The sequence below is a fragment of the Carcharhinus amblyrhynchos genome, chromosome 28 (genome assembly GCF_965287045.1).
Source record: "Carcharhinus amblyrhynchos chromosome 28, sCarAmb.v2.hapA, whole genome shotgun sequence".
NCBI classification, from domain to species: domain Eukaryota; kingdom Metazoa; phylum Chordata; class Chondrichthyes; order Carcharhiniformes; family Carcharhinidae; genus Carcharhinus; species Carcharhinus amblyrhynchos.
Window position 1 is genome coordinate 5,483,724 of NC_137351.1, and position 27,182 is coordinate 5,510,905.

General features: G+C 44.4%; 1 protein-coding gene and 1 pseudogene across 2 annotated transcripts; both read right to left on the reverse strand.

Moving 5' to 3' along the window:
- Positions 1–3,178: 3,178 nt before the first annotated feature.
- LOC145359624 (UDP-glucuronosyltransferase 2A2-like) lies at positions 3,179–13,029 on the reverse strand. 2 transcript variants are annotated; one of them, XM_080214328.1, is made up of 2 exons: positions 12,929–13,029; positions 3,179–5,714 (listed from the first exon to the last, which is right to left on the reverse strand). In XM_080214328.1, exons 1-2 carry the CDS (start codon positions 12,999–13,001, stop codon positions 4,084–4,086), a joined length of 1,704 nt encoding a protein of 567 aa, XP_080070454.1. In that variant the 5' UTR covers positions 13,002–13,029; the 3' UTR covers positions 3,179–4,083. The 2 variants fall into 2 exon arrangements, with proteins under 2 accessions (XP_080070454.1, XP_080070455.1); XM_080214329.1 differs by lacking the exon at positions 12,929–13,029 and adding an exon at positions 7,259–7,387 and having other exon boundaries at positions 3,181–5,714.
- A 6,669-nt stretch (positions 13,030–19,698) lies between these two features.
- LOC145359629 (UDP-glucuronosyltransferase 2B17 pseudogene) lies at positions 19,699–21,189 on the reverse strand (annotated as a pseudogene).
- Positions 21,190–27,182: the final 5,993 nt, after the last annotated feature.

Below are 27,182 nucleotides of genomic sequence, written 5' to 3' on the forward strand. Positions count from 1 at the left end.
AAAATTATTCCATTTTTAAAGTTACAAAGCCAATGTTCAGAGCAGACTGGGCAGACCCAAATCCATTCCTTGCTTGCTTCAAAAATCAAATTCAGATTCCAATTGAATCCAATTATTGTCCCACAAGAGAGGCAAATAAGATCTAAGCTGACAAGGTGAGGCATTGCATCCCATCTTGGGCTTGATCTGACACTTGAACTTAGCCAAAAGCTTACAACTTCCCATGGCCTCTGTTGGTATCCTCCAAAAGTCACCAAAATGGTGCATGCTTCTGCCCTCACACTACTGCTGCCACATCTTACTTTCCCATCAAACATGTTGGTCAAGTCAGACTCCTGGAGCCTGATTGTGTCAAACTTCGTTGCATCCTGTTCATCCTTCCCAGAGATAATGTGTGAAATCTGCCAGTGAACCGGCACTAACTGCACCTCTCTGCATCTCCCTTCAGAATGTCCATTCATTTGTGACAAAGCCCTTGTCCTATGCAATAGGAAATAGAACAGTACAGGAACAGGCCCTTCGGCCCACAATGTTGTGCCGAACATGGCACCAAATCTAATCCCTTCTGCCTGCCCTTGGTTTTGTGGGGTATATTTCATCAACATCACCGCCTCTGACGTGCGCCGTGTGATGCCCCAATCCTCATAAACAAAGTGTCACCATCTGGCTATGCATTCTGTCGTTGTCCCTATCCAGAATGCTGTGGTGGTGATGTGATCCTTCTCACCAAATCACACACTGATCTGTCCCACTACTCCCCTGGAACCTCTGCTCCTTTGAGCATCTAACCCTGCTACAACTCTCAGTTTTGAAATTCATGTTCTCTACTGTGCACTGAAGTACCCCATGTCAAATTGTTCACCAAGATAGCTTGACTGTTTCCTCCCTCAGCTTGTGGATTGAGTGACTCCCACTAATGTTTGTGACCTTTATCTCAACTCATCATTGTCCGTTTTCCTCTCACTTTGTTGCTTTCCTTCCCTCTTGAATTCCTTCTTTTCATATAGACTCCCTTTTCCACATTCATAGATACCCTCTCGACCTGTGCCTTCTCAACACCCTTCATGTCAATCACAGATATCCCATCTCTGATCACTTCCTTGTGCCCCTCTCCACTCATGTACCCATTTCCCTGAAAATCCCATTTTCCTCTGTCGATCCCTGGACGAAAATGATTCAGGGATCATTGGTGGGCTTTATTAACTATAGTGTCAGCATGGGGGGTGTGGGGGGGAGGACCTGGATAGGTTGTTTGTGATCTGGACATTTATAAACTTGAAGCTCTCAATCCTTTGTACTTCACTCCCATTGTCCCTAGCAGTGTCATTCCTTAAAAAGAACTGCGATAAGGGAATTAAACAAGAAGATTGTTTCCAAAATTACATGTTTGTTAAAACAGTCATGTTGTTAATGCCAAAAATATCAAGGAAAATTATTGGTCAATAATAGTGAAGAAGCAGAAGTCTAAATTTGGCTTACGTAAATTGTTGGAGAGTAGCTGATCCATACTTACACGATCAATGCCTGATTCGGATGAATGTATGAAAGGGTTACTTGTCACAATCATTGAATCCCCGAAAGTGCAGAAGGAGGCCATTCAGCCCCTTGAGTCTGGACCGACTCTCTGAAAGAGCATCCTACCCATAACCACCCCCCACCTTATGCCCATAACCCTACATATTTACACTATTAACCCCCAACATACTTACCTTGAGACATTAAGGTGCAATTTAGCATGGCCAGTCCACCTAACCTGCACACCTTTGGACTCTGGGGGGAAACTGGAGCACCCGGAGGAAATGCACACAGACATGGGGAGAACATGCAAACTCCACCCAGACAGTCACAAATCAAAGAAGACAGACAAATCATCTTGAAACATTTCTTTATTAATACCTGCGATCGCACAATTTACAGCAATTTAAAATCAGGTCGTACAATCATTCAGTTCTTGTTCAAGAAATTTGACCCTTCTTTTAACCGTGACAACACCGAGTGTTTCTAAATCTGACAATAATGAAAAACCAATGTTATAGAACATAGAACATAGAACATTACAGCGCAGAACAGGCCCTTCGGCCCACGATGTTGCGCCGACCAGTTAAAGAAAATACAACAACAACAATGACCCACTAACCTAAACCAATCCCTTTTCGTCCATAAACCTGTCCACAGACCTCTTAAACACCCCCAAACTAGGCGCATTTACAACTGCAGCAGGCAGGGCATTCCAATCCCTCACCACCCTCTGGGTAAAGAACCTACCCCTGACATCTGTCCTATAACTATCCCCCCTTAGTTTAAAGCCATGCCCCCTCGTGCTAGATTTTTCCATCAGAGGAAAAAGGCTATCACTATCCACCCTATCTAAACCTCTAATCATCTTATATGTTTCAATAAGATCCCCTCTTAGCCGCCTTCTTTCCAGCGAAAACAACCCCAAATCCCTCAGCCTCTCCTCATAGGATCTCCCCTCCATACCAGGCAACATCCTGGTAAACCTCCTCTGCACCCTCTCCAAAGCCTCCACATCCTTCCTGTAATGTGGGGACCTGAACTGCACACAATACTCCAAGTGCGGCCGCACCAGAGTTGTGTACAGTTGCAACATAATGCTACGACTCCTAAATTCAATCCCCCTACCAATAAACGCCAAGACACTGTATGCCTTCTTAACAACCTTATCTACTTGATTCCCAACTTTCAGGGATCTATGTACACATACACCTAGATCCCTCTGCTCCTCCACACTATTCAAAGTCTTCCCGTTAGCCCTATACTCAACACATCTGTTATTCCTACCAAAGTGAATTACCTCACATTTCTCTGCATTAAACTCCATCCGCCACCTCTCGGCCCAGCTCTGCAACCTGTCTAAGTCTTCCTGCAAACTATGACACCCTTCCTCACTATCTACCACACCTCCGACTTTGGTGTCATCAGCAAATTTACTGATCCACCCAACTATACCCTCATCCAGATCATTAATAAAAATCACAAACAGCAGTGGCCCCAACACAGATCCCTGAGGCACACCACTTGTAACCGAACTCCATGATGAATATTTACCGTCAACCACTACCCTCTGTCTCCTATCCGCTAGCCAATTCCTAATCCAGTTCCCTAGATCACCCCCAATCCCATACATCTGCATTTTGTGCAGAAGCCTACCATGGTGAACCTTATCAAACGCCTTACTAAAATCCATATACACCACGTCCACTGCCTTACCCCCATCCACCTCTTTGGTCACTTTCTCAAAAGAAGATCCTTTGACTTCCCAACATTGTCTTAGAACAGCACATGATCAACAATCTGATCAACACTTTCTGATCTCCAGAATTGTTAAATGATCTGTTATGCCCAATGTCCGTTTACATTGTGAGGCATTTTTCGTGCATGATGTTGCAACACCACATAGAGGTTACAGCAGTGTAATCAAGGCCAGCTCTTTGTGTCAGTCATGCATTCAAAGCTATCAAAGCACATGCGAGAGAAACTAACCTTCAACTTGCCAGGACATGATCAATACAAGTGGAGGATGTTGTTGAGGTGCCAAACGTGTTGTGAAACACAGAGAGATCTGGGCTGGAAATAATTGGCTATGCAAAATTGGACATGATGACTGGGGTGAAACAGGCTTCTGGAATTCTTATTAAATGTTTGCAGTCATACATCAACATTTTGTGAAGCCAATCCTCCACTCACCTGATGAAGGGGCAACGCTCCAAAAGCTCGTGCTACCAAATTAAACTGTTGGACTTTAACCTGGTATTGTGAGACTTCTTTCCGTGCCCACCCCAGTCCAACGCTGGTAACGCTACATCATACGTCAACTAATGTTATTATTTTTGAAAAATAAGCTTAAAACATATTGATCTTTCCACTACGATTGATTTAAATACAATATTTCCTTTTTGTTTTGTTTAAGAGGACTACCATTTTCTGACATGCTACTTCAGTGATACTTCAACAATGTCTAATTTATGATATCGAGAAAGGAATGCAGTAGGTGTTAGATTACAACTGTCTATAATGAAGTTGAAATAGTTTAAAACCCCTTTCCCAGCGAAAGCAAAAACCTTACTGAATTTTTTGCTTTTCCTTTCGAGCAATGTTACAAAGCTTCCTCAATAGCAGAACTGTCAGCACTGTAATCATTAGTAACGCAGATAACAGGAGGACCATCACATCCACGCAATAGTAAGCATACCAGGGGAGTCGGTAAGATTCTGAGCGCAAATGTGCTGCACCTTTGTGTCGAGCAACAAACTCAATCCAGAAAACGGCTCTCTCCATTGGAGACTCGGGTTGGTCTCTATGGAGAGCAGAGAGTTTCTGCATGTTATCCCGATAAGATGTGTTGTTTATGACTTCGTTCAGTGCCTGCACTAGATCTGTTGACTGCATGGCTGAGATGCTAATCACTTTTGCAGCCCCTCTGATTTCAAGTCTGAATAAATTATCAAACTGGTCAAAAAGCAGAGGAATGCCAACCACTGGCACCCCATGATAGATGGCTTCATAAATCCCATTGGTGCCTCCATGGGCAATGAAGGCTCGTGTTTTGGGGTGTCCTAAAAGATCATTCTGAGGGATCCATTTTGCCAATAGCGTATTATTTCCGATGTTGGGAGGGATCTTTCCATCATATCTCCAAATAACTTTTTGAGGTACCTGAGCAAAAGCCTCTGCAATTTTCATTGTAATATGCATTGGTAAATGGTGAATAATTGTCCCCAGAGACATCACAATAACCCCATGCTCCCCTGAGGATTGGACAAACTCTTCAAACTCTACTGCCAGAGGTTTGGGTGGTTTACACTGGAATCCTCCAATGTAAACAATATTTGGCATGGTGGGTCTCGGGAACTCAAGTGTAAAATCAACTCTCAACAGCCACACATCTGCCCCATGGAGAACCGTCTCGATATCTGTGTCTGGGCCCAGATATCGATGGCAGAGTTCATTGTAAATGGGGTTAATCGCAAATTTTGAATTATATGATTGTAAATGGTAAATGATGATATTAAATGTTCTTTGAAGAAAACTCATTTGATCTGTCAGGAGTGCGGGCAATGGGACATAGGAAAGGGGCGATGGGGCGATGAAAGAATGAGGGTCTCCACTACTGAGCCATCGAACATTGTACACCGAAGGAACTTTTAAAGTATGAGCAAGTAGTGGACCTGTGGGAAAAACTGGATCAGTAAGTACTAAGTCAAAGTGCGCATTTTCAAATTGTCTTAACAAACTTTTGTTTTCATAAATTTTAATAATCAGTTCCCGTGTCCATGCATGACATGAATGCACAAAAGTCACCATTTCAGAATGGAACCTAAACCATGGCATCCAACTGTCCTGTAAGACTTTGAGAGCCCTTTCAACCAAAGTTTGCATAATATCTTCGTTTTCATATTCCGTATACATTTTTGGCATTTCCACCACAATGGATTGATATAGATCCGGCTGCTCTTTGATGTACCAAGATGTTGAGAAAGAAAGGACTGTGATGTTGTGCCCGCGAAGTTTCAGTTCTTCCAATAGAATTCTCATATTGACCCAGTGGCTTCCGTCCACGGGAACAACCAATATGTTCGCCCCCTCTGGAATTGGACAGAACAGGGTGACGATGATACCAAGTATGTATGCAACCTGGAACCTGCGTTTGCACACAAGGTCCTCCATTTTGAGAGCAAAATGATATCCAGATCCTGTTGGAAAATGGAAGAGAAACATTGGTAATACGACATAAATTTAAAATCAGATCATAACAATATAGGTGCAGACTTCTGCCTGTGATCTAGCCTGCGTAATTGACCCCGTGACCCCATCTTTCAATAAGGTGATGGCTAAACTACCTCAACTGCACATTCTCTTAATTCCCTTAGTGCTCATAAGCCTATTGATGCCATTCGTGAATTACTTAATGCCTGAGTTTCCACAGCACACTGACCAGAGAGAATGTCAAATGTTCACACCCCTTGGTGAAAAATTCTGTTCTTATTCTGACACTGAGCCTGAATTCTCAATGCTCTAGTGAGGAAACAACCTCTCGGCACCTTCACTGACAAACCTTCTAAAAATGTTGTATTTTTCAATGAGATTACTTTTCAATATTCGGAATTCCAGATAATATAAGCAAATTTTGCTTTATTGTTGTACATTTAGAACCAAGGTGAGGAGGAATTTCTTCAGCCAGAGGGTGGTGAATCTATGGATCTCATTTCCGCAGAAGGCTGTGGAGACCAAGTTATTCAGTGTATTTAAGACAGAGATAGATAGGTTCTTGATTGGTAAGGGGAATCAAAGGTTATGGGGAAATGGCATGAGAATGAGGTTGGGAAACTTATCAGCCGTGATTGAATGTTGGAGCACACTTGATGGGCCAAATGGCCTCCTTCTGCACCACAACACTTCTGTGATTCTTTGAAATATTTGCAGCAAGTCTTCTTTACTCTTACATTGTAACCCTCTTGCAATAAAGTGGAACCGACTATTTGCCTTCCTCATTACTGTGTGTTTTTTATAAATTCGTTCATGGAACGTGGGTATCACTGACTGGCCAGCATTTATTGCCCATCTGCAGTTGCCCGAGGGCAGTTGAGAGTCAACCACATTGCTGTGCTGCTGGAGTCACATGTAGGCCAGACCAGGTAAGGATGGCAGATTTCCTTCCCTAAAGGACATTAGTGAACCAAATGGGTTTTTCCAACGATCAACAATAGTTTCATGGTCAACAGTGGATTCTTAATTCCAGATATATTTTATTGAATTCAAATTCCACCATCTGCTGTGGCTGGATTTGAACAGTAGCTGAATTTCTGGATGAATAGTTTGGCAATAATACCACTCGGCCATTGCCTCCTCTATTTGCATATTAGCATTGTTACCGTTTGTTTACACACCCAAATATCTGTAAATGACAACATTGAGTATCTCTGTCCTTTGGAAATTATTCTGTTTTTGCTTGCGTGTCAAAATTGATCATTTCATATACGTTTAAGATTTAAAAAACAACAAAGAATGACTAAGAAAGCGATAAAGAAAGGAAAGAGTATGAAGCTAAACTAGCTCTAAATATATAAAAAAAGTAAAAGATTTTACAAATATATAAAGAAGAAGAGACTGACTAAAGTGAATGTTGGAACCTTGGAGGACAAGACGGGGAATTTAACGGTGGGAAACGAGGAAATGGCTGAGACTATAAATAAGTTTTTTGTGTTGGTCTTCACGAAGGAGGACACAAATAGCTTACCAAATATTAAAGATATAGGGTTGGTAGGAGATGAGGTCCTTAATACAATTACTGTCACTGGCGAGGTAGTGCTTGATAGACTAACGGAACTGAAGGTAGACAAGTCCCCAGGACCAGATGGAATGCATTCCAGGGTTCTGAAAGAAATGACAGAAGTAATAGTAGATGCCTTAGTAATTACTTATCAAACTTCACTGGACTCTGGGGAAGTGCCGGTGGATTGGAAAACAGCTCCTGTTACGCCGCTGTTTAAAAAAAGTAGCAGACAAAAGGCAGGGAACTACTGGCCAGTTAGCTTAACGTCTGTAGTTGGAAAAATGCTCGAATCCATCATCAAAGATGAAATAGCAAGACACCTAGAAAAAAATGGTTTGATCAAACAGAAGCAGCATGGATTTGTGAAAGGGAAGTCGTGTTTAACAAATTTACTGGATTTTTATGAAGATGTGATTAGTGCGGTAGACAGAGGGGAAGCGGTGGATGTGGTGCTTTTAGATTTCCAGTAGGCGTTCAATAAGGAGCCTCACAAAAGGTTGCTGCAGAAAGTTAGGGTACACAGAGCTGGGGGTAAAGTGTTAGCATGGATTGAGGATTGGCTATCTAACAGGAAGCAGAGAGTTGGAATAAATGGGTGCTTTTCTGGTTGACAATTGGTGACTAGTGGAGTGCTGCAGGGATCGGTGCTGGGGCCTCAACTGTTTACCATATACAGAGACGATCTGGAGGAGGGAGATGAGTGCAGGGTAACAAAATTTGCTGATGACACAAAGATGAGTGGAAAAGTGAATTGCATGGAGGACGCGGAAAGTCTACAGAGAGATCTGCATAGGCTGAGTGAGTGGGCAAGGATCTGGCAGATGGAGTATAACGTTAGCAAATGTGAGGTTATCCACTTTGGTAGAAATAATAGTAGAAAGGAACATTATTTAAAGGGTGAAAAGTTGCAGCATGCTACTGTGCAGAGGGACCTGGGGGTCCTTGTGCACGAATTGCAAAAACTCAGTCTGCAGGTGCAGCAGGTGATCAAGAAGGCAAATGGAATGTTGGCCTTTATCACAAGGGGGATAGAATATAAAAGAAGGGAGGTCTTGCTGAAACTGTGCAAGGCGCTGGTGAGGCCGCAACTGGAGTATTATGTGCAGTTTTGGTCCCCTTATTTGTGTAAGGATATATTGGCCCTGGAGGGAGTACAGAGAAGGTTCACCAGGCTGATACCGGAGCTCAGGGGGTTAGCCTATGTGGAGCGATTGAATCGACTGGGTCTGTACTCGTTGGAGTTTAGAAGGCTGAGGGGAGATCTTATAGACTTACAAGATAATGAAGGGGCTAGATAGGGTAGAGGTAGAGAGATTCCGCTTAGAAAGGAAAACAGAACTAGAGGGCACAGCCTCAAAATAAGGGGGGGTGCAGTTTAGAACACAGCTGAGGAGGAACTTCTTCACTCAAAGGGTGGTGAATCTCTGGAATTCTCTGCCCGTTGAAGTGGTGGAGGCTGCCTTGTTGACTATATTTAAGTCACGGGTAGATAGATTTCTGATAGGCAAGGGAATTAAGGGTCATGGGGAGAAGGCGGGAAAGTGGAACTGAGCCACTTCAGCCATGACCTTATTGAATGGCGGGGCAGGCTCGAAGGGCTAGATGGCCTACTCCTGCTCCTATTTCTTATGTTCTTATATACGTCAATGAGTATTTCTAACACACTTCTGTTAAACAAGGCACTTTATTGAAATCGGATCTCAGGGTTGAACAACATGTGGAATAAAAGACCCCCTACACACTGTACAAAGGCTTGGTGACCAAGATTCCGTCTGACCAGTTCTGATGAACAGTCACTGACTAGAATTATTATGGAACTTAATTCAGATGGATGTGAGGTGATGCATTTTGGAGGATCAAATCTAGATGTGAATTATACTGTGAGTGGCAGAACCCTTCGGGACATTAACATACAAAGGGATCTGGGTGTGCAGGTCCACAGTTCCCTAAAAGTGGCCAAGCTGATTAAGAAGGCATATGGCATGCTTACCTTCATCAGCTGGAAAACTGAGTACAAAAGTTGGGAAATCAGGTTGCAGCTATATAAAAACTTTGGTTAGACCGTATTTAGAGTGTCGCATGCGGTTCTGATCACCACACCACCAGAACATAGAACATAGAACATAGAACACTACAGCACAAACAGGCCCTTCGGCCCACGAGTTGCGCCGATCACATCAACACCTACCAACCTACAGACCTATCTATAACCCTCAATCTCATTAAACCCCATATACTCATCCAGAAGTCTTTTAAAAGACCCCAGCGAGTTCGCCTCCACCACCACTGACGGCAGCCGATTCCATTCACTCGCCACCCTCTGAGTGAAAAACTTACCCCTAACATCACTTCTGAACTTCCCTCCCTGCACCTTAAATCTGTGTCCTCTCGTAGCAACCATTTCAACCCGGGGAAATAGCCTCTGAGAGTCCACCCTATCTATTCCTCTCAATATTTTGTAAACTTCTATCAGGTCGCCTCTCAACCTTCGTCTCTCCAGGGAAAAGAGACCCAGCTCCCTCAACCTAACTTCATAAGGCATGCCTCCCAGTCCAGGCAACATCCTTGTAAATCTCCTCTGTACCCTCTCAATAGCTATGTTCATTGTCTTCTCCATTATCTCCCATTCCTCAAGGTTCATCTGTGGCCATTTTGCCTGAAGACAACCAGTTCTGGAATAGGGAACTCATTTTGGTGCAAACATTTTCTTTCATCCATTCGAAGGATGTGAGCATCATTGGCATGGCCATCATTTATAACCCATCCCTGATTGCCCTTGAGAAGGGTGGCAATAAGTCACCTTCTCAAATTGTTGCAGTCCATCTGGTACAAGCGTAAACAGTGCTGCTAGGGCAAAAGTTTCAGGATTCTGATCGTGCAATAGCAAAGAAACAGCAATATGATACAAAGTTATGATACTGTCTGACTTAGAAGGAAAACTGCAAGTACTAGCAGTGCTAGTGTAAGGGGAAGCTGATGCAACTTTTGAGAAAGCGGGCTGACAGAGCAGGAAATCGAGAAGTGAAATATGCTGTATAAACGCTTTGCAGGGGCAGGTGCTTAAAAACAAGTATGAAATCAGTTGCTCGCAGTCAAAGTAGTCATGGGTTGGGTATGATAAAGAAGCGGTTACTGCGAACCATAAAAAGGAGGAATAGGCGCCAAAGATAGAACAAGGGAAGAGAGATGTAGGAGGGTGAAGCTAGCTGAGCAGTTCACGATAAGGGAGCGTGGAAACCAAGGACAGAACTAGCTGAGCAGTTCACGATAAGGAAGCGCGGTGCGGGAGCCAATTAACAAGGGAAGGGAGATGTATGATAAACTGCATAGGCATATAAGGCAGAATCATGTATTGTGTGTGTGTGTGTACCTGCGGGACTGCACCCTTTCTTGCAAGATTGAATAAACTGACGTAGAATGACTCCGCCGTGTCTTTGATTTCAAGAGCAGGGGGGGAAAGGGAAGTGGGATCGATGTCCCTAGAGGTGTCTCTTTGGATGGGCTCGACGGTTGAAACCTAACGGTGACAACTAAGCCGATCGAGCTCCCCCCCAAGGATTGAGTCAGTTGCTCGGGTGTAATCCATACAAACTGATTGGCCTCGGGTTGGGTACCTCCTACTTCTCACACATATATGACACACACATCTATTACTGTTAGTGATAGAGGAAGCGAGTATGGTGGATTGAATTTTTTCAAGTGGCTGCTTTGTCCCAGGTGGCATTGAGTTTCAAACATTGTTGGAGCTGGATTTATCCAGGCAAGTCCTGTCTGCTATACCACACGTCCAGACTTGTGTCTTGCAGACTGTAGGCAATCCTTGTAGAGTCAAGAGGTGAGATACTTGCCACAGAATTCTCAGTATCTGAGCTGCTCTTGTAATCAGAGTACTTATGTGGCCATACAGTTCAATTTCTAATCAATGGACACAGAAGGACTCAGCAGAGGTAAGTGGTGAAGACAACAAATTCTGAAAAGTAGCGAGCATAGGAGGACGTGAGAGCTTTGGAGGGAGTGCAAAGAAGGTTCACCAGGATGTTGCCTGGTCTTGAGGGTGTTGGCTATGAGGAAAGGTTGAATAAAGTAGGATTGTTTTGATTGGAAAGACGAAGGCTACAAAATTATGAGAGGCATAGACAGGGTGAATAGTTGGAAATTTTTTCCAAGGGTGGAAGTGTCAAATGCAAGGCAGCACAGGTTCAAGGTGAGAGGGGGAAATTTTAAGGGAGATGTGCAGGAGAGATTTTTCATGCAGAGCGTGGTGGGTGCCTGAAATGCACTTCCAAAGGAAGTGGTGGAAGCAGGCACATTAGTAACAATTAAGAGGTATCTGCATGGGAACATGAGTGGGGAGGGAATAAAGAGATTCGGCATGAGTAAGGACAGAAGGTTTTTTTTAGTTTAGTTAGGGCATCATGATCAGCATGGGCATGGAGGGCTGAAGAGCCTGTTCCTGTGTTGTATTTTTCTTTGTTTTTTTGTTCTTTGTTCTTTAGTAACCTTTCCTTTCTTTCTCCTCAAAGGATGCCTGTCCTACTGTACAACTCCAATATTTTCTGTTCACATTTCAGACTTTGGCATTAGTGTAGAAGAAAATATCCAGGCCTGATCAGCACAGCGTGGTGACACAGTGGGCAGCACTGCAGCTTTATGGTGCCAGAGACAGGGTTCAATTCTGGCCTTGCGTGACTATCTATGTGGAATCTGTAATTCTCCCCATGTGTGCATGAGTTTCCTCCGGCTGCTCCAGTTTCCACAGTCCAAAGATGTGCAGATTCGGTGGATTGGTCATGCTCCATAGTCCCAGGATATGTAGGTTAGTGGGATTAGTGGGGTGTATAGAAAGTTAGGAGTTAATATATTTGCCAGCCTACTTAGCAATACACATGCTATGGGAATCTAAGTTTGGCCTGCCTTTGTGTTTTGCACAATATGATAATACCACAGTAATCACAGATCAAATAGAGCAGCTTGTATTTCTCTTTGTATACTGTTTTCCGATAATGTTCATACCAAGTCTTACACAGAAGTTGTTTGTGACACACTGTAAAAGGAAGACTTTGATCTGAATCTTGCGCACCTGCACAAGGATATTTTGGCCCTGGAGGGAGTGCAGAGGAGGTTTACTAGGCTGATACCGAAGTTGAGGGGATTGAGCTATGAGGAGAGGCTGAATAAACTAGGCTTGTACTTGTTAGAGTTTAGAAGAATGAGGGGAGATCTTATTGAGACGTATAAGATGATGAATGGGATGGATAGGATAGAGGTGGAGAGACTCTTCCCGCTCAAAAAGGACAGTAGGACTAGGGGGCACAGCCTCAAGATAAAGGGGTGGCGGTTTAGAACGGAGTTGAGGAGGAACTTCTTCACTCAAAGGGTGGTGAATCTCTGGAATTCTCTGCCCGTTGAAGTGGTGGAGGCTGCCTCGCTAAATATTTTTAAGAAGCGGGTTGATGGGTTCTTGATAAGAGAGGGGATTAAGGGTTATGGGGAGAGGGCGGGAAAGTGAAACTGAGCCACAACAGATCAGCCATGATCTTATTGAATGGCGGGGCAGTCTCGAAGGGCTAGATGGCCTACTCCTGTTCCTATTTCTTATGTTCTTATGTTCTTATGAATAAATTGGGCTCCAACCTGGACTGGGTGTGTGAACAGTTCCAGGATCACTTGGGCTCCAGCCATCATTACTGGGCTTCCTGATGGGCATAAGGTCATGAAACTTGTTGCTTATTTTTATTTCTCTTGTGTTTCTTTCATATGATTTGGAATTTACCATTCATTTACCCCATGTTCTGTTTTGTTCCTTTAATAGTCTGGGACAATGTTAAATAAGAAACAGGTTAGAAATATAATCTCTTAACTATTATAATTTTTATTGACAAAGAGCAAATAATATCAACTCACCTATTCAATGATAACTACAGCTTTCCCCTGCCACTCGCAAACACTACCTAGTCCTCTACCTCTTCAAACCTACCTCATGTAATCCCCCCCACTATAGCACAGGCAATCACCAGCCAACGAAACCTTCTGTAGTTGCTCATCTGCAGCTAGAAGAGACTACTGCGCAGAGATCCACATGATGGATGCTCCACCCAACCACTGCTACGCCTGGTGTTCCATAGTCCAGGCCTCCCTCTTCCATCCAAAACTCCACAGGTTGCCCCAGTCTATCTCGCCAATTTGAATGCTCTATGTTGGTCTGGACTGGGGTGATTTCCCACTGGTGCTGCCAACAATTGGACAGTGGGGGTGATTCTGATCTCTGATGAGAATCACACCCCACCAAGTCAGGTAGGAAACCAAATTTTCAGTTTCCATCACATTGTCCCTGCCCCATCCATCTTTATACCCACCAGGGAGAATGGGGGAAGGGGGCAACTGAAAACCCTACCATGTGAGTTGCCTTCCCAACTGCTCATTGTATCTGCATGCTAACTTTATATGTTTTGCATTGAAGGACATCTGTGATTCTTGTGAATCCAAACTTTGGCAGCCTTGTAAAAATATTGTGCTTTTTCATTCTTCTGGACTTACAGATATTTTGAATACAATTATGACCATGTTTGACAATATATTTAACAAATCAAACCTGGGGGCTACATGTCCTCTCATGTAAAATGCAGGTTTGGATACAATGGGAGCGGATTGTGTTACGATTTGATGGTATTGAGCCAGGAGCAGCAAGTTAAAAAACTTGACAACAGATTTTGCAAGTTGCTCACATAAGAACATAAGAAATAGGAGCAGGAGTAGGCCATCTAGCCCTTCAAGCCTGCCCCACCATTCAATAAGATCATGGCTGATCTGTCGTGGCTCAGTTCCACTTTCCCGCCCTCTCTCCATAACCCTTAACCCACTTGCCTATCAAAAACCTATCTACCCGCGTCTTAAAAATATTTAGCGAGGCAGCCTCCACCACTTCAACGGGCAGAGAATTCCAGAGATTCACCACCCTTTGAGTGAAGAAGTTCCTCCTCAACTCCGTCCTGAACTGCCCCCCCCTTATCTTGAGGCTGTGCCCTCTAGTCCTACTGTCCTTTCTGAGCGGGAAGAGCGTCTCCACCTCTATCCTATGTGCCTCAGCACGTGCAAAGAACTTCCAATCAACGTCTTCTTTTTCTGACTTTTCTAAGAGACTTGCTTCTCTTGGGTAGCTAGCAAAGTCCTCGTCGCCAGTTTTTATGTTGTATTTTGGAGAATTGACACTGGGAAGCACTGGAAGTTCAAAATAATTGTGCTTTAATAAAGTAAAGTTTATTTATTAGTCACAAGTAAGGCTAACATTAACACTGCAATGGAGTTACCATAAAATTCCGCTAGTCACCAAATTCCAGCACCTGTTTGGGTCAATGCACCTAACCAGCACATCTTTCAGAATGTGGGAGGAAACGATAGCACCTGGAGGAAACCCATGCAGAACAGGGAGAACATGCAGACTCCACATGGACAGTGATCCAAGCCAGGAATCGAACTCATAAGAACATAAGAACATAAGAAATAGGAGCAGGAGTAGGCCATCCAGCCCTTCGAGCCTGCCCCGCCATTCAATAAGATCATTGCTGATCTGTCGCTGCTCAGTTCCACTTTCCCGCCCTCTCCCCATAACCCTTAATCCCCTCTCCTATCAAAAACCCATCAACCCGCGTCTTAAAAATATTTAGCGAGGCAGCCTCCACCACTTCAACGGGCAGAGAATTCCAGAGATTCACCACCCTTTGAGTGAAGAAGTTCCTCCTCAACTCCGTTTTAAACCGCCCCCCTTTTATCTTGAGGCTGTGCCCCCTAGTCCTATTGTCTTTTTTGAGCGGGAAGAGTCTTTCCACCTCTATCCTATCCATCCCATTCATCATCTTATACGTCTCAATGAGATCTCCTCTCATTCTTCTAAACTCTAACGAGTACAAGCCCAGTTTATTCAGCCTCTCCTCATAGCTCAACCCCCTCAACTCCGGTATCAGCCTAGTAAACCTCCTCTGCACTCCCTCCAAGGCCAAAATATCTTTGCGCAGGTGCAGCGCCCAAAAATGCACACAGTACTCCAGTTGCGGCCTCACCAATGCCCCATACAGCTGCAGCAAGACCTCCCTACTTTTATATTCAATCCCCTTCGCTATGGAGGCCAGCATCCCATTCGCCTTCCTGACCACCTGCTGCACCTGCAAGCTGGGTTTTTGCGACTCATGCACAAGGACCCCGAGGTCCCTCTGCACCGTCGCCTGCTGCAGTTTTTCGCCTCGTAAGTAATAGTCCTTCCTACCATTTTTCCTACCAAAGTGGACCACCTCACACTTGCCAACATTAAATTCCATTTGCCATTTCCTGGCCCATTCGCCCAGCCTATCTAGATCCTTCTGCAGACTCTCCACACCCTCCGCACAATTTGCCGTTCCCCCAATCTTGGTGTCATCAGCAAATTTCAACACCATACACTCGGTTCCCTCCTCCAGATCATCTATATAAATGGTAAAAAGCTGAGGCCCCAGCACCGACCCCTGGGGCACTCCACTAGTCACCATCCGCCAATCCGAATAGCACCCATTGACCCCCACTTTCTGCCTCCTATTTGACAACCAATCCTCTATCCACGCTAACACCCTACCCCCAACTCCATGTCCCTCGACCTTCTGCAATAACCTCTTGTGAGGCACTTTGTCAAACGCCTTCTGAAAATCTAGAAAGACCACATCCACCGGCTCTCCTCTATCCACCGCCCTAGACACATCCTCATAGAACTCCAGTAAATTTGTCAGACACGACTTCCCTTTAATGAAACCGTGCTGCGTCTGCTCTATCAAGCAATTCCTCTCAAGATGCCTCGCTATTTCCTCCTTAATGACAGATTCTAACATTTTACCTACCACAGGTGTTAAACTAACCGGCCTATAATTCCCCGCCTTTTGCCTGGCACCCTTCTTAAACAACGGTGTAACATTAGCCGTTTTCCAATCATCCGGCACTTCCCCGGAATCCAGCGACGTTTGGAAAATAATCACCAAGGCATCCACTATCACCTCCGCCATTTCTTTCAGAACCCTCGGATGCATTCCATCCGGTCCTGGGGACTTGTCCACAATCAGCCCCCTCCAGTCTGTCGAGCACCGCCTTTCTAGTAACAGTAATGTCATTAAGACTCTCCAGTCCTACCACCTTTCTATCGCTAACACCCGGCAAATTATTCACGTCCTCCTCCGTGAAGACAGAAACAAAAAAGTTATTCAGGACCTGAGCCATATCCCCATCCCCTACCACTAGGTCCCCTTTCTCATCCTCTAAAGGACCAACATTCACCCTAGCCAGCCTCTTCCTTTTTATATATTTATAAAAACTCTTGCTATCCTTTTTTATATTAAGCGCTAGCCCAGCTTCATAGTTTCTCCTACCCTTCCTTATCAACTTCTTTGTCAATCTTTGTTGACATTTAAACCTCTCCCAATCCTCTTCTCGCCCACTACTCTTAGCTACTCTAAATTCCTCCGCTTTTAGTTTAACACTTTCCTTCACCTCCTTCGTTATCCACGGCTTATTACCTCTCCTCCTACTATCCTTTTTGACCATCGGAATAAATTTCCGTTGAGCACCAAGAAAGATCTCCTTAAAGATCCTCCACTGCTCCTCAACAGACCCTCCCTCCAACGCGCTCTCCCAGTCCACATTCGCCAATTCTTCTCTCATCCTACCGTATTTCCCTCTATTCAAACAAAGGACGCGTGTCCGGGAACCCACTTTCCCCTCCTCCATCTGCACCAGAAACTCCACCATACAATGATCACTCTCCCCAAGAGGATCCTTCACCACAAGGTCCCTAATTCTACCCGCTTCATTACATAGCACCAGATCCAAGATAGCTCGCTCCCTCGTCGGCTCCAACACACACTGTTCGAGGAAACTATCCCGGCAGCATTCCAAGAACTCTTCCTCGAGCCCCCCATGTCCAACATGGGTCGACCAATCAATATGCAGATTGAAATCCCCCATAACTACGGCCGTCCCATTCCTGCACGCCGCACTTATTTGCGCGTTAACAGCCCGCCCCATCTCCAGATCATTATTCGGGGGCCTATAGACGACACCCACCAGCGTCTTCCTCCCTTTGCTGTTCCTAATCTCCACCCACAACGATTCCACCCTCTGCTCCTTGGCTCCAATATCATCCCTTGCTACCACCGTGATGCTATCCTTAATCAGCAGAGCTACGCCCCCCCCTTTTCCCTCCTGTCTATCCTTCCTAAACACTTGATAGCCCTGTACATTCAGCTCCCAGTCCCTGTCACCCTGCAGCCATGTCTCTGTAATGGCCACCAGATCGTATCCATTTGTGTTGATCTGCGCCATCAGCTCATCCACTTTATTCCGAATGCTTCGTGCATTCAGATAAAGTGCTTTCATCCCAGCCTTCACCTGGACCCTATTTGCCGCAACGCCACCAACTATACTCACGCCCCCTGCTCCCTCTATTATTGGGACATCCTCGGCCTCTTCCCTTACATGTACACTCTCCTTAACTTTAGACCTCGTAAGGTCACCTATCCTCACACCCTCCCCCCCCATAATTAGTTTAAAGCCCTGTCTACAGTCCTCTTTACTCGATTCGCCAGCACTCTGGTCCCAGCACGGTTCAGACCAACCCCATCCCTCCCGAACAGGTCCCACCTACCCCAATACTGGTGCCAATGCCCCATAAATTCAAACCCATTCCTCCCACACCAATCCCTGAGCCACCCATTCACTTCCTTAATCCTGTCAACCCTACGCCCATCTGCACACGGTTCAGGCAGTAGCCCAGAGATAACCACCTTGTCGGTTCTACTTTTTAATTCCATTCCCAGCTTTTCATACTCCCTCCCCAGACCCTCAGTCTGCATTTTGCTTACGTCGCCGGCACCCACATGTACCACAACGACCGGATTCTCACCCTCCCACTCCAGGTTCCTCTGCAGCCCAGCTGCGACATCCCGTACCTGAGCACCAGGCAGACAACACACCCTTCTGTGCACTTTGTCATTGTGACAAAGGACAGTGTCAATACCCTTCACCCCACTATCCCCAATAACTACTACGTTCCTTTTCCTTTTCTCTTTGCCTATGTCCTGCTGCAGCACTGTACCGTGTGCAGCTTGCTCACCAACCTCACCTGCCTCGTTCTCGTCCAACTTGGAAGCAAGAACCTCAAACCTGTTATGCAGATTAAGAGGCTGAGGCCTCCGCTCCTCACCCCCCTTCCTCTTCCCAGTAGCCCCCTCTTGTCCCTGACCCTTAGAGTTAGCCAGTCTAGGGGGGGTGGATGTCACTTGCACCCCATTGACAATGGCACCCTCTCTCCCCTTGATGAGCCTCAGTGTCTGTAGCTCAGAGGCCAGCTCATTTACCCTGAGCTGGAGCTCCTCCAGCAACCTGCACTTACTGCAGACATGGTCACTGGGATGAACCCTAGGGTCCACCAGTTCCCACATCATACAGAAACCACACATCACATGCCCCTCCATTATTTACTGTAGTAGTTTTGAAAAAATTTTTTTTGTTTTTTTTTTGTTTTTTTTTGTTATTTTTTGTTTTTTTTTGTCTTTCAAACGAACTCACCTGGCCTTTTCTCTTTCCAGCCCTTTTTGATATTAAGCCCTAGTAGCTCACTCTGCTGCCCTCTCACTCCGCTGCCCGCTCAGACGCTGCCCGCTGTCTACACCAGGCCTCCTTTTAAACCTGGCGCTGATTTAAATCTGATGGCCCACAACTGCCTGCTAACCACTCCCTCAGAATTCTTAAAGCAGTAAATACAATAAATAAATGCTTTAAACAGTTCTACAAAGAACAAAGTGCTTTAAACTTATTTTAAACTGGTTTTTAACAGGTAAAATCTTAGCTGTCTCTCTGCTCCTTCACTCGTCTGCTCCAGCAAACAATGGAAGGCTTCACCTTGTGGTCAGTTGATATTTAAATCTGATGAACCACAACTGCCTGCTAACCACTCCCTCAGAATTCTTAAAGCAGTAAATACAATAAATAAATGCTTTAAACAGTTCTACAAAGAACAAAGTGCTTTAAACTTATTTTAAACTGGTTTTTAACAGGTAAAATCTTAGCTGTCTCTCTGCTCCTTCACTCGTCTGCTCCAGCAAACAATGGAAAAAAAAAACTCGGGTCCCTGGCACTGTGAAGCAGTGGTGCTAACCACTGTGCTACCGTGCCACCCAGGGTGATATTTAGAGGGCAATGGTTGCTTCTTCCCTCTGACAGTTTCCCGTTCTAGTGATCTGTGATGCCAATTCTGGTGAATGAATGACTGTATTAATACACAGTACATGGTACAACTATCGAGAATCAATATTAATAAATAACAAAATTTTAATAGGTTATCTTTAGTGGCCCTGAAAAGAATCTCATCATCTCAGTGGTCATAGCAAAAACCTTACTGAATTTTTTGCTTTTTCTTTCGAGCAATGTTACAAAGCTTCCTCAATAGCAGAACTGTCAGCACTGTAATCATTAGTAACGCAGATAACAGGAGGACCATCACATCTACACAATAGTAAGCATACCAGGGGAGTCGGTAAGATTCTGAGCGCAAATGTGCTGCACCTTTGTGTCGAGCAACAAACTCAATCCAGAAAACGGCTCTCTCCATTGGAGACTCGGGTTGGTCTCTATGGAGAGCAGAGAGTTTCTGCATGTTATCCCGATAAGATGTGTTGTTTATGACTTCGTTCAGTGCCTGCAATAGATCTGTTGACTGCATGGCTGAGATGCTAATCACTTTTGCAGCCCCTCTGATTTCAAGTCTGAATAAATTATCAAACTGGTCAAAAAGCAGAGGAATGCCAACCACTGGCACCCCATGATAGATGGCTTCATAAATCCCATTGGTGCCTCCATGGGCAATGAAGGCTCGTGTTTTGGGGTGTCCTAAAAGATCATTCTGAGGGATCCATTTTGCCAATAGCGTATTATTTCCGATGTTGGGAAGGATCTTTCCATCATATCTCCAAATAACTTTTTGAGGTACCTGAGCAAAAGCCTCTGCAATTTTCATTGTAATATGCATTGGTAAATGGTGAATAATTGTCCCCAGAGACATCACAATAACCCCATGCTCCCCTGAGGATTGGACAAACTCTTCAAACTCTACTGCCAGAGGTTTGGGTGGTTTACACTGGAATCCTCCAATGTAAACAATATTTGGCATGGTGGGTCTCGGGAACTCAAGTGTAAAATCAACTCTCAACAGCCACACATCTGCCCCATGGAGAACCGTCTCGATATCTGTGTCTGGGCCCAGATATCGATGGCAGAGTTAATTGTAAATGGGGTTAATCACAAATTTTGAATTATATGATTGTAAATGGTAAATGATGATATTAAATGTTCTTTGAAGAAAACTCATTTGATCTGTCAGGAGTGCGGGCAATGGGGCATAGGAAAGGGGCGATGGGGCGATGAAAGAATGAGGGTCTCCACTACTGAGCCATCGAACATTGTACACCAAAGGAACTTTTAAAGTATGAGCAAGTAGTGGACCTGTTGGAAAAACTGGATCAGTAAGTACTAAGTCAAAGTGCGCATTTTCAAATTGTCTTAACAAACTTTTGTTTTCATAAATTTTAATAATCATTTCCCGTGTCCATGCATGACATGAATGCAGAAAAGTCATCTTTTCAGAATGGAGCCTAAACCATGGCATCCAACTGTCCTGTAAGACCTTGAGAGCCCTTTCAACCAAAGTTTGCATAATATCTTCGTTTTCATATTCCGTATACATTTTTGGCATTTCCACCACAATGGATTGATATAGATCCGGCTGCTCTTTGATGTACCAAGATGTTGAGAAATAAAGGACTGTGATGTTGTGCCCGCGAAATTTCAGTTCTTCCAATAGAATTCTCATATTGACCCAGTGGCTTCCACTCACGGGAACAACCAATATGTTCGCCCCCTCTGGAATTGGACAGAACAGGGTGACGATGATACCAAGTATGTATGCAACCTGGAACCTGCTTTTGCACACGGGATTCTCCATTTTGAGGGCAAATTGATACCCAGATCCTGTTAGAGAATGGAAGAGAAACATTGGTAATACGACATAAATTTAAAATCAGATCACTTCTAGACTTTGACAGTTATCAGTTGCATCCAAGACCAGTCTGTGTGTGGAGTAAAAGGACCTTTACAATCTCTGACCTCACGCTGACTGTCCACCACAACTGCAAAATTAATTTTAACTTGCAATTTACTGTTTCGCCAAGAAATTATAACCTTTCCCTTATAGAGGGGGAACAAATGAAGTGTTGTTTTGGCACTCTTGGCAGCTGAGCTTTCAACTAAAGTAAATGCAACTAATCGGTCCAAAGTCTAAACGTATTTCTGCCGATCAAATATTAATCACCATGTGATCGACTGTTCCCATTTTACAGTGATCTTTTTGTTGCCACAGCCAATATATAATTCCAGATGAGTTGTTTCCCTGAGTCACCAATACCTTTAGAATTAATCTGTAGATTCTAAATTCCTAAATGTTTCGATTTCAGGGAGAGAACTGATACAACGTAGGACCACTTGTGTGCCAAATAACAAATGCAGCAACCGATAGACAAACTGAGCAGTTCCACAACCAGCATAATTTGAATAATCGATAGTCACGGGTGAAGTGCTCGAAGATTGGAGAGTGGCAAATGTTCTGCCTTTGTATAAAAAAACGTTGCAGGGAAACGTTTGGGAACTACAGCCAGTGAGCCTCACATCTGTGGTGGGTAAATTGACGGAAGGTACTTTGAGAGACAGGATGGACAGGCATTTAGAGATGCAAGGACCGATTAGGGACAGTCAGCGTGGCTTTGTGAGTGGAGAATCATGTCTGACAAATGTAATTGAGTTTTTTGAAGGGGTAACCAAGAAGGTAGATGAGGGCAGTGCAGTTGATGTTGTCTACATGGACTTTAGCAAGGCCTTTGACAAGGTACTGCATGGTAGGTAGTTGCATAAAGTTAAATCTCACGAGATCCAGGTTGAGGTATCTAAATGGATACAAAATTGGTTTCTTGACAGAAGCCAGAAGGTGGTTGTAGAGGGTTGTTTTTCAAACTGGAGGCCAGTGACCAGCGGTGTACCTTAGGGATCAGTGTTGGGCCCACTGTTATTTGTCATTTATATTAATGATTTGGATGAGAATATAGAGGGCATGGTTAGTAAGTTTGCAAATGACACCAAGATTGGTGGCATAGTGGACAGTGAAGAAAGTTATCTCCAATTGCAACGGGATCTTGATCAATTGGGCCAGTGGGTTCACATATGGCAGATGGAGTTTAATTTAGACAAATGCAAGGTGATGCATTTTGGTAGATTGAAACAGGGCAGGACTTACTCAGTTAATGGTAGGGCATTGGATAGAGTTAGAGAACAAAGAGATCGAGAGGGTACATGTTCATAACTCCTTGAAAGTGGAGTCACAGGTAGACAGGGTGGTGAAGAAGGCATTGGGCATGCTTTGTTTCATTGGTCGGAACGTTGAATATGGGAGTTGGGATGTATTGTTGAAGTTGTGCAAGACGTTGGTAAGGCCACACTTGGAATACTTTGGGAAAAAGATACAAAAATCTGAGGTCACGTACCGACTGACTCAAGAACCTGCTGCTGTCAGACTTTTGATTGGATTTCCCTTGCATTACGTTGATCTTTCTCTACACCCCAGCTATGACTGTAACACGAAATCCTGCACTCTCATTTCCTTCTCTATGAACGGTATGCTTTGTCTGCATAACACGGAAGAAACAATACTTTTCACTGTATGTTAACACATGTAACAAGAATAAATCAGATCAAATCAACTCAAATCAAAGCAAATCAAAGCAACATCAATGATGGTGGAGCCCAGCATATCAGTGAAAAAGTTAGGGTGAGCAAGGCTGTATTGAGGTCTGGATCTGAATGACCCTGGTGGAACCCAAACTGAATATCAGTGAGCAGGTTATTTCTAAACAAGTTCCACTTGATAGAACTGTTGATGACCCTTTCTATCGCTTTTCATAGAATCATAGAATCCCTGCAGTTCAGAAGGAGGCCATTTGGCCCAACGAGTCTGTACCGACCACAATCCCATTCCCATAACCCCACACATTTACCCTGCTAATCCCCCTGATACTAGGGTCAATTCAGCATGGCCAATCAACCTAACCTGCACATCTTTGAAGTGTGGGGAGAAACTGGAGCTCCCAGGGGAAACCCACACAGGCCACAGGGGGAACATGCAAACTCCACACAGACAGTGACCCGAGGCCGGAATTGAACCCGGATCCCTGGCACTGTGAGGCAGCAGTGCTAGCCACTGTGCCACCCACTAACAAGATGACAGATTTCTCAGCAAGCCATCCAGACGTCAGTGTTACACAATCTCGCTAAAACTCTGTCTCCCTCATGAGGGATTTCAATCATCATTTTCGAAGATTTAGGCCAGAATTTTCCGGACGTTCACGGAGATTCTCTGGAACCACCGGCAGCACACTCCCGACCGTGTATTATCTGCCAGCGTGGGATGATGTCTATGGTAATTCCCATTGACACTGGCATTACCAGAGGATCCCACCACGAGCAAACACTCTCCACCTCCCGCCACTGGGAAACATGCAGCTGGGAGGCCAGAGAATCTCATCCCTAGTCTCTGAATTCCCTTCAAATGTTGCTTACAGTTGGGCTCAAACCCAGATGGTTAAATCATTTTCCCTGAGACTTCACCATCCCATTCTCCACCGTGCTGTGGAGAATGGGACGAAGTGCATACAGGGAGTGGGGCGTGAAGAGCTGTAGCTGAGGTAGCTGTGGAAGTCGGTGGGTTTGTAATGAATGTTAGTGGTCAGTCGATCATCAAAAGTGGAGACACAGAAATCAAGGAAGGAAGGGAAGTGTTGGAGACAGGCCAGGTGACGATGAGTGAAGGGTGGAAATTAGAAGTAAAATCAGTATTTTTTTCCAGGTGCAGACAAGAGCATGAAGTGGTACTGATGTCATGGAGGAAGAGTTGTGAGAGAGGGTTCTGAGTAAGATTGCAACAAAGAATCGTCCACATACCCCACAAGAAAACAGGCATAACTGGTGCCCTTGCTGTTACTATTAGCAACACCTGCAGGATCCAATGAATAGCGGGGAGGGGGGAGGGTTCCTGCCCAAAAATGTTAACGTTACAACGGAGGTGATGGAAGAAGAGTACAGCATCGTACTGAGCCTGAAGCACAATGAGGTGAGGGTGCAAAGTGATCAAATGGAGTCCTTTGCTGAGTACGGAACATTCAGCATCAGAGAAGGGAAAGTCAGAGGGAGAGAGAATACATGGCAAGAGCAGGATTGGAAGAAGGAATGGGGTCAAAAGAATGGGAAGATGTGGAGGATCTTGGATGGTTTTGGTATCCATAAATTGTTGGAGCTTGTATTTCTTAACATCTGAAAGGAAGAGAAAGAGCTTTTTGTTAAGGCATTGGATAAGGTGAAGAATGAAATGGAACTGGGGATAGGAACAGCTTTGTGATAGGCTGAGTCAAGGGTGTACATATGGCAATGCCTGGCACTGAATGTGGATCTCAGAATATGGTGAAGACAATACTCTGAGGGGCGTTGTATGTCCCAGCGATATATATAATCCTAGATAGATCCAAAACATGAGGGATGGAGCTTGAGCTGGAAGGCACATGGCATGAACTGGAGACAGGAATAGTCACTGAGGAAGGAGACATGGATGTGGAAGTGAGTTTTGGTAAATAACTTGTCAAACTCCAAAATGAGATGAAAAACAATGAAAGTAAAAGTGGTAAAAGAGAACAGAAATTTCTTCAAAGAGAGGAGTAGTCCTTCTTCAGGGCATTCCTGAAAGGATGATGACAATGGATTAAACACTCAAATCTGTTAAAGATCTCGAAGGATTTCAATGAGGTCACATTTCACTCTTCTAAACTCTAAATAATGAGGGAATATTCCACTCAAATGTTACTCATAAGACAATCCTCACAACCTGGGAATCCACCTTGTGAACCCTAAGTCAACTCGTTCATAGGTAGAGAGACCAAAACTGTTCTCAACAAGAGCTCCCGCCCAAGTCTGTCTTATTCTGCTGCTTTAACCCCATTGCAATGAAGCAGAACATGTCATTTGCAATCCCAATTACTTAATGTGCCTCAATGTTAACTTTGCGTGATTTGGTTACAAGCTTGTAACGACACCTAAATCCCTGTCAAATGCAATATTCACCAGTCTCTCACTGAGAAAATATTCTGCTTTGCCAAGCTTCTTACTAAAGTGAATAATTTCACTTATCCCCACGAGCATGTCTGCAACAATGATGTGTTTACAGGGCGTTGTTTTACTGACATTACATCTCTGGGCTGAATGAGTAACTTCTCATTTGAAATATAGCTTATGATGCTTTAGAAGCAGATTATTTTGGATGTGCAGATTTTGAGCATGGAGCTGCCAGTTCCAACACAGGATCAGGGAACAGCAAGTTCTATAATAGTACATCAAGAAAGACCATTTCCAGCGAGGTGTATCAGAGAGCCCAATATTCCTTTACGGTGTAACAGGCGTCGTTGATGACAAGGAGGACGATTGCACAGGGTTCAGCACCATTTGCAAGTCCTCAAATACGGGAAGAGTCTGTGTCTGCGTGCAGCACAGCCTGTCCTTAAATTGATAAGTGGAATAAAGCAGACACACCACACAAGTGCCAGGCACTGAGCATCTTCAATAAGGAAGAATCTAACCAACTTCCCTTGACCTTCAATGATTTACCATCACTGCATCCCCCATCAGCAACATGCTGGGGCTTACCATTGAGGTTAACTGCAACCGGCAGATAACTTCTACAAGAGCAGTTCAGAGGCTATGAATTCTCCACTCATGAACTTTGCCTCCTTACAGCCAAAGCTTGTCCACCAAGATACAAGTCTTGAGTGTGGTAGAAAACTCCCTAATTGCCCAGATGAATTTATTCCAAAAAATTCAAGAAGTTGAAAACTACCCAGAAGATTGGGCATTTATCCACCACTTGTGCCTAATATTAGCAATGTGTGCCAACTACAAGATACACCACAGCAATTCACCAAGCTTTTTTCCAATTCCATATTGACAGACACCATCACCCCAGATGGGCATGAGCAGCAGAGGTATTTGAATTTCTCTACCTGCAAGGTCACCTCCTTGCCACACACTATTTTGATTCGGAACAATATCAACATTCCTTAATCATCAAAACCCTGGACTCCCTTCCTAACAGCACTGTAGGTGGATGCGCAACACACAGTTCACACAGCATCACCAGCTGCTCAAGTAGCAGTTAAAGACGGGTAAAAATAATTGGCCTTTTCAATGGAAGTTGCTTCCCGTAAATGAATTAATGAAAGCAAAGTGAAATTCCGCTGTGGAGACCTTGGGATTGCCATCGTACTTCTTTCTGCTTTCAGCTGGCCTGTCATGTTCTTATATTCACATGTTTTATGTCATGGGTGTAAGCTTCAGGTTTCAGCTGTAGTTTAGAATAAATATTCCTGCACTGTTCCTGCTGAGTTGTGATTTCAGTGTCACTGGTTCTGAGAATGGATTAAAGTGCCACCAGACTCCAAGAGAGATACTTCAGGAATATAGTTGTGGGTGAAGTTATATATATGGGTCCCTCACTGCAGCAGCCCCTCTGCCTTTCTGCCCAAGGAGAAGACCAGGGGCTCTTGAGCACCGACAGGGAGGAAGGAAGAGAACCTTTTCTTGCACAAAAGTAGTAATGGGGCCCACAGCAAATTGTGAAGTCAACTTACCTCACAGGATCATTAGCAGTGCTCCTCCATATCCCTGAGGGAAAGTCTGGGTCTTGCTGGAAAAACACAGCAGATCTGTCAGCGTCTGCGGAGAGAGGAAGAAAGTT

What these genes read in the sequence shown, in the direction of transcription:
- LOC145359624 (XM_080214328.1), bottom strand. Translation starts at nt 13,001, where the DNA reads ATGCCCATCAGGAAGCCCAGTAATGATGGCTGGAGCCCAAGTGATCCT. An exon ending in TGTTCACACACCCAGTCCAG is followed by an intron (nt 5,715 to 12,928) that starts GTTGGAGCCCAA and finishes ATTTTCCAACAG; the next exon opens with GATCTGGATATCATTTTGCT.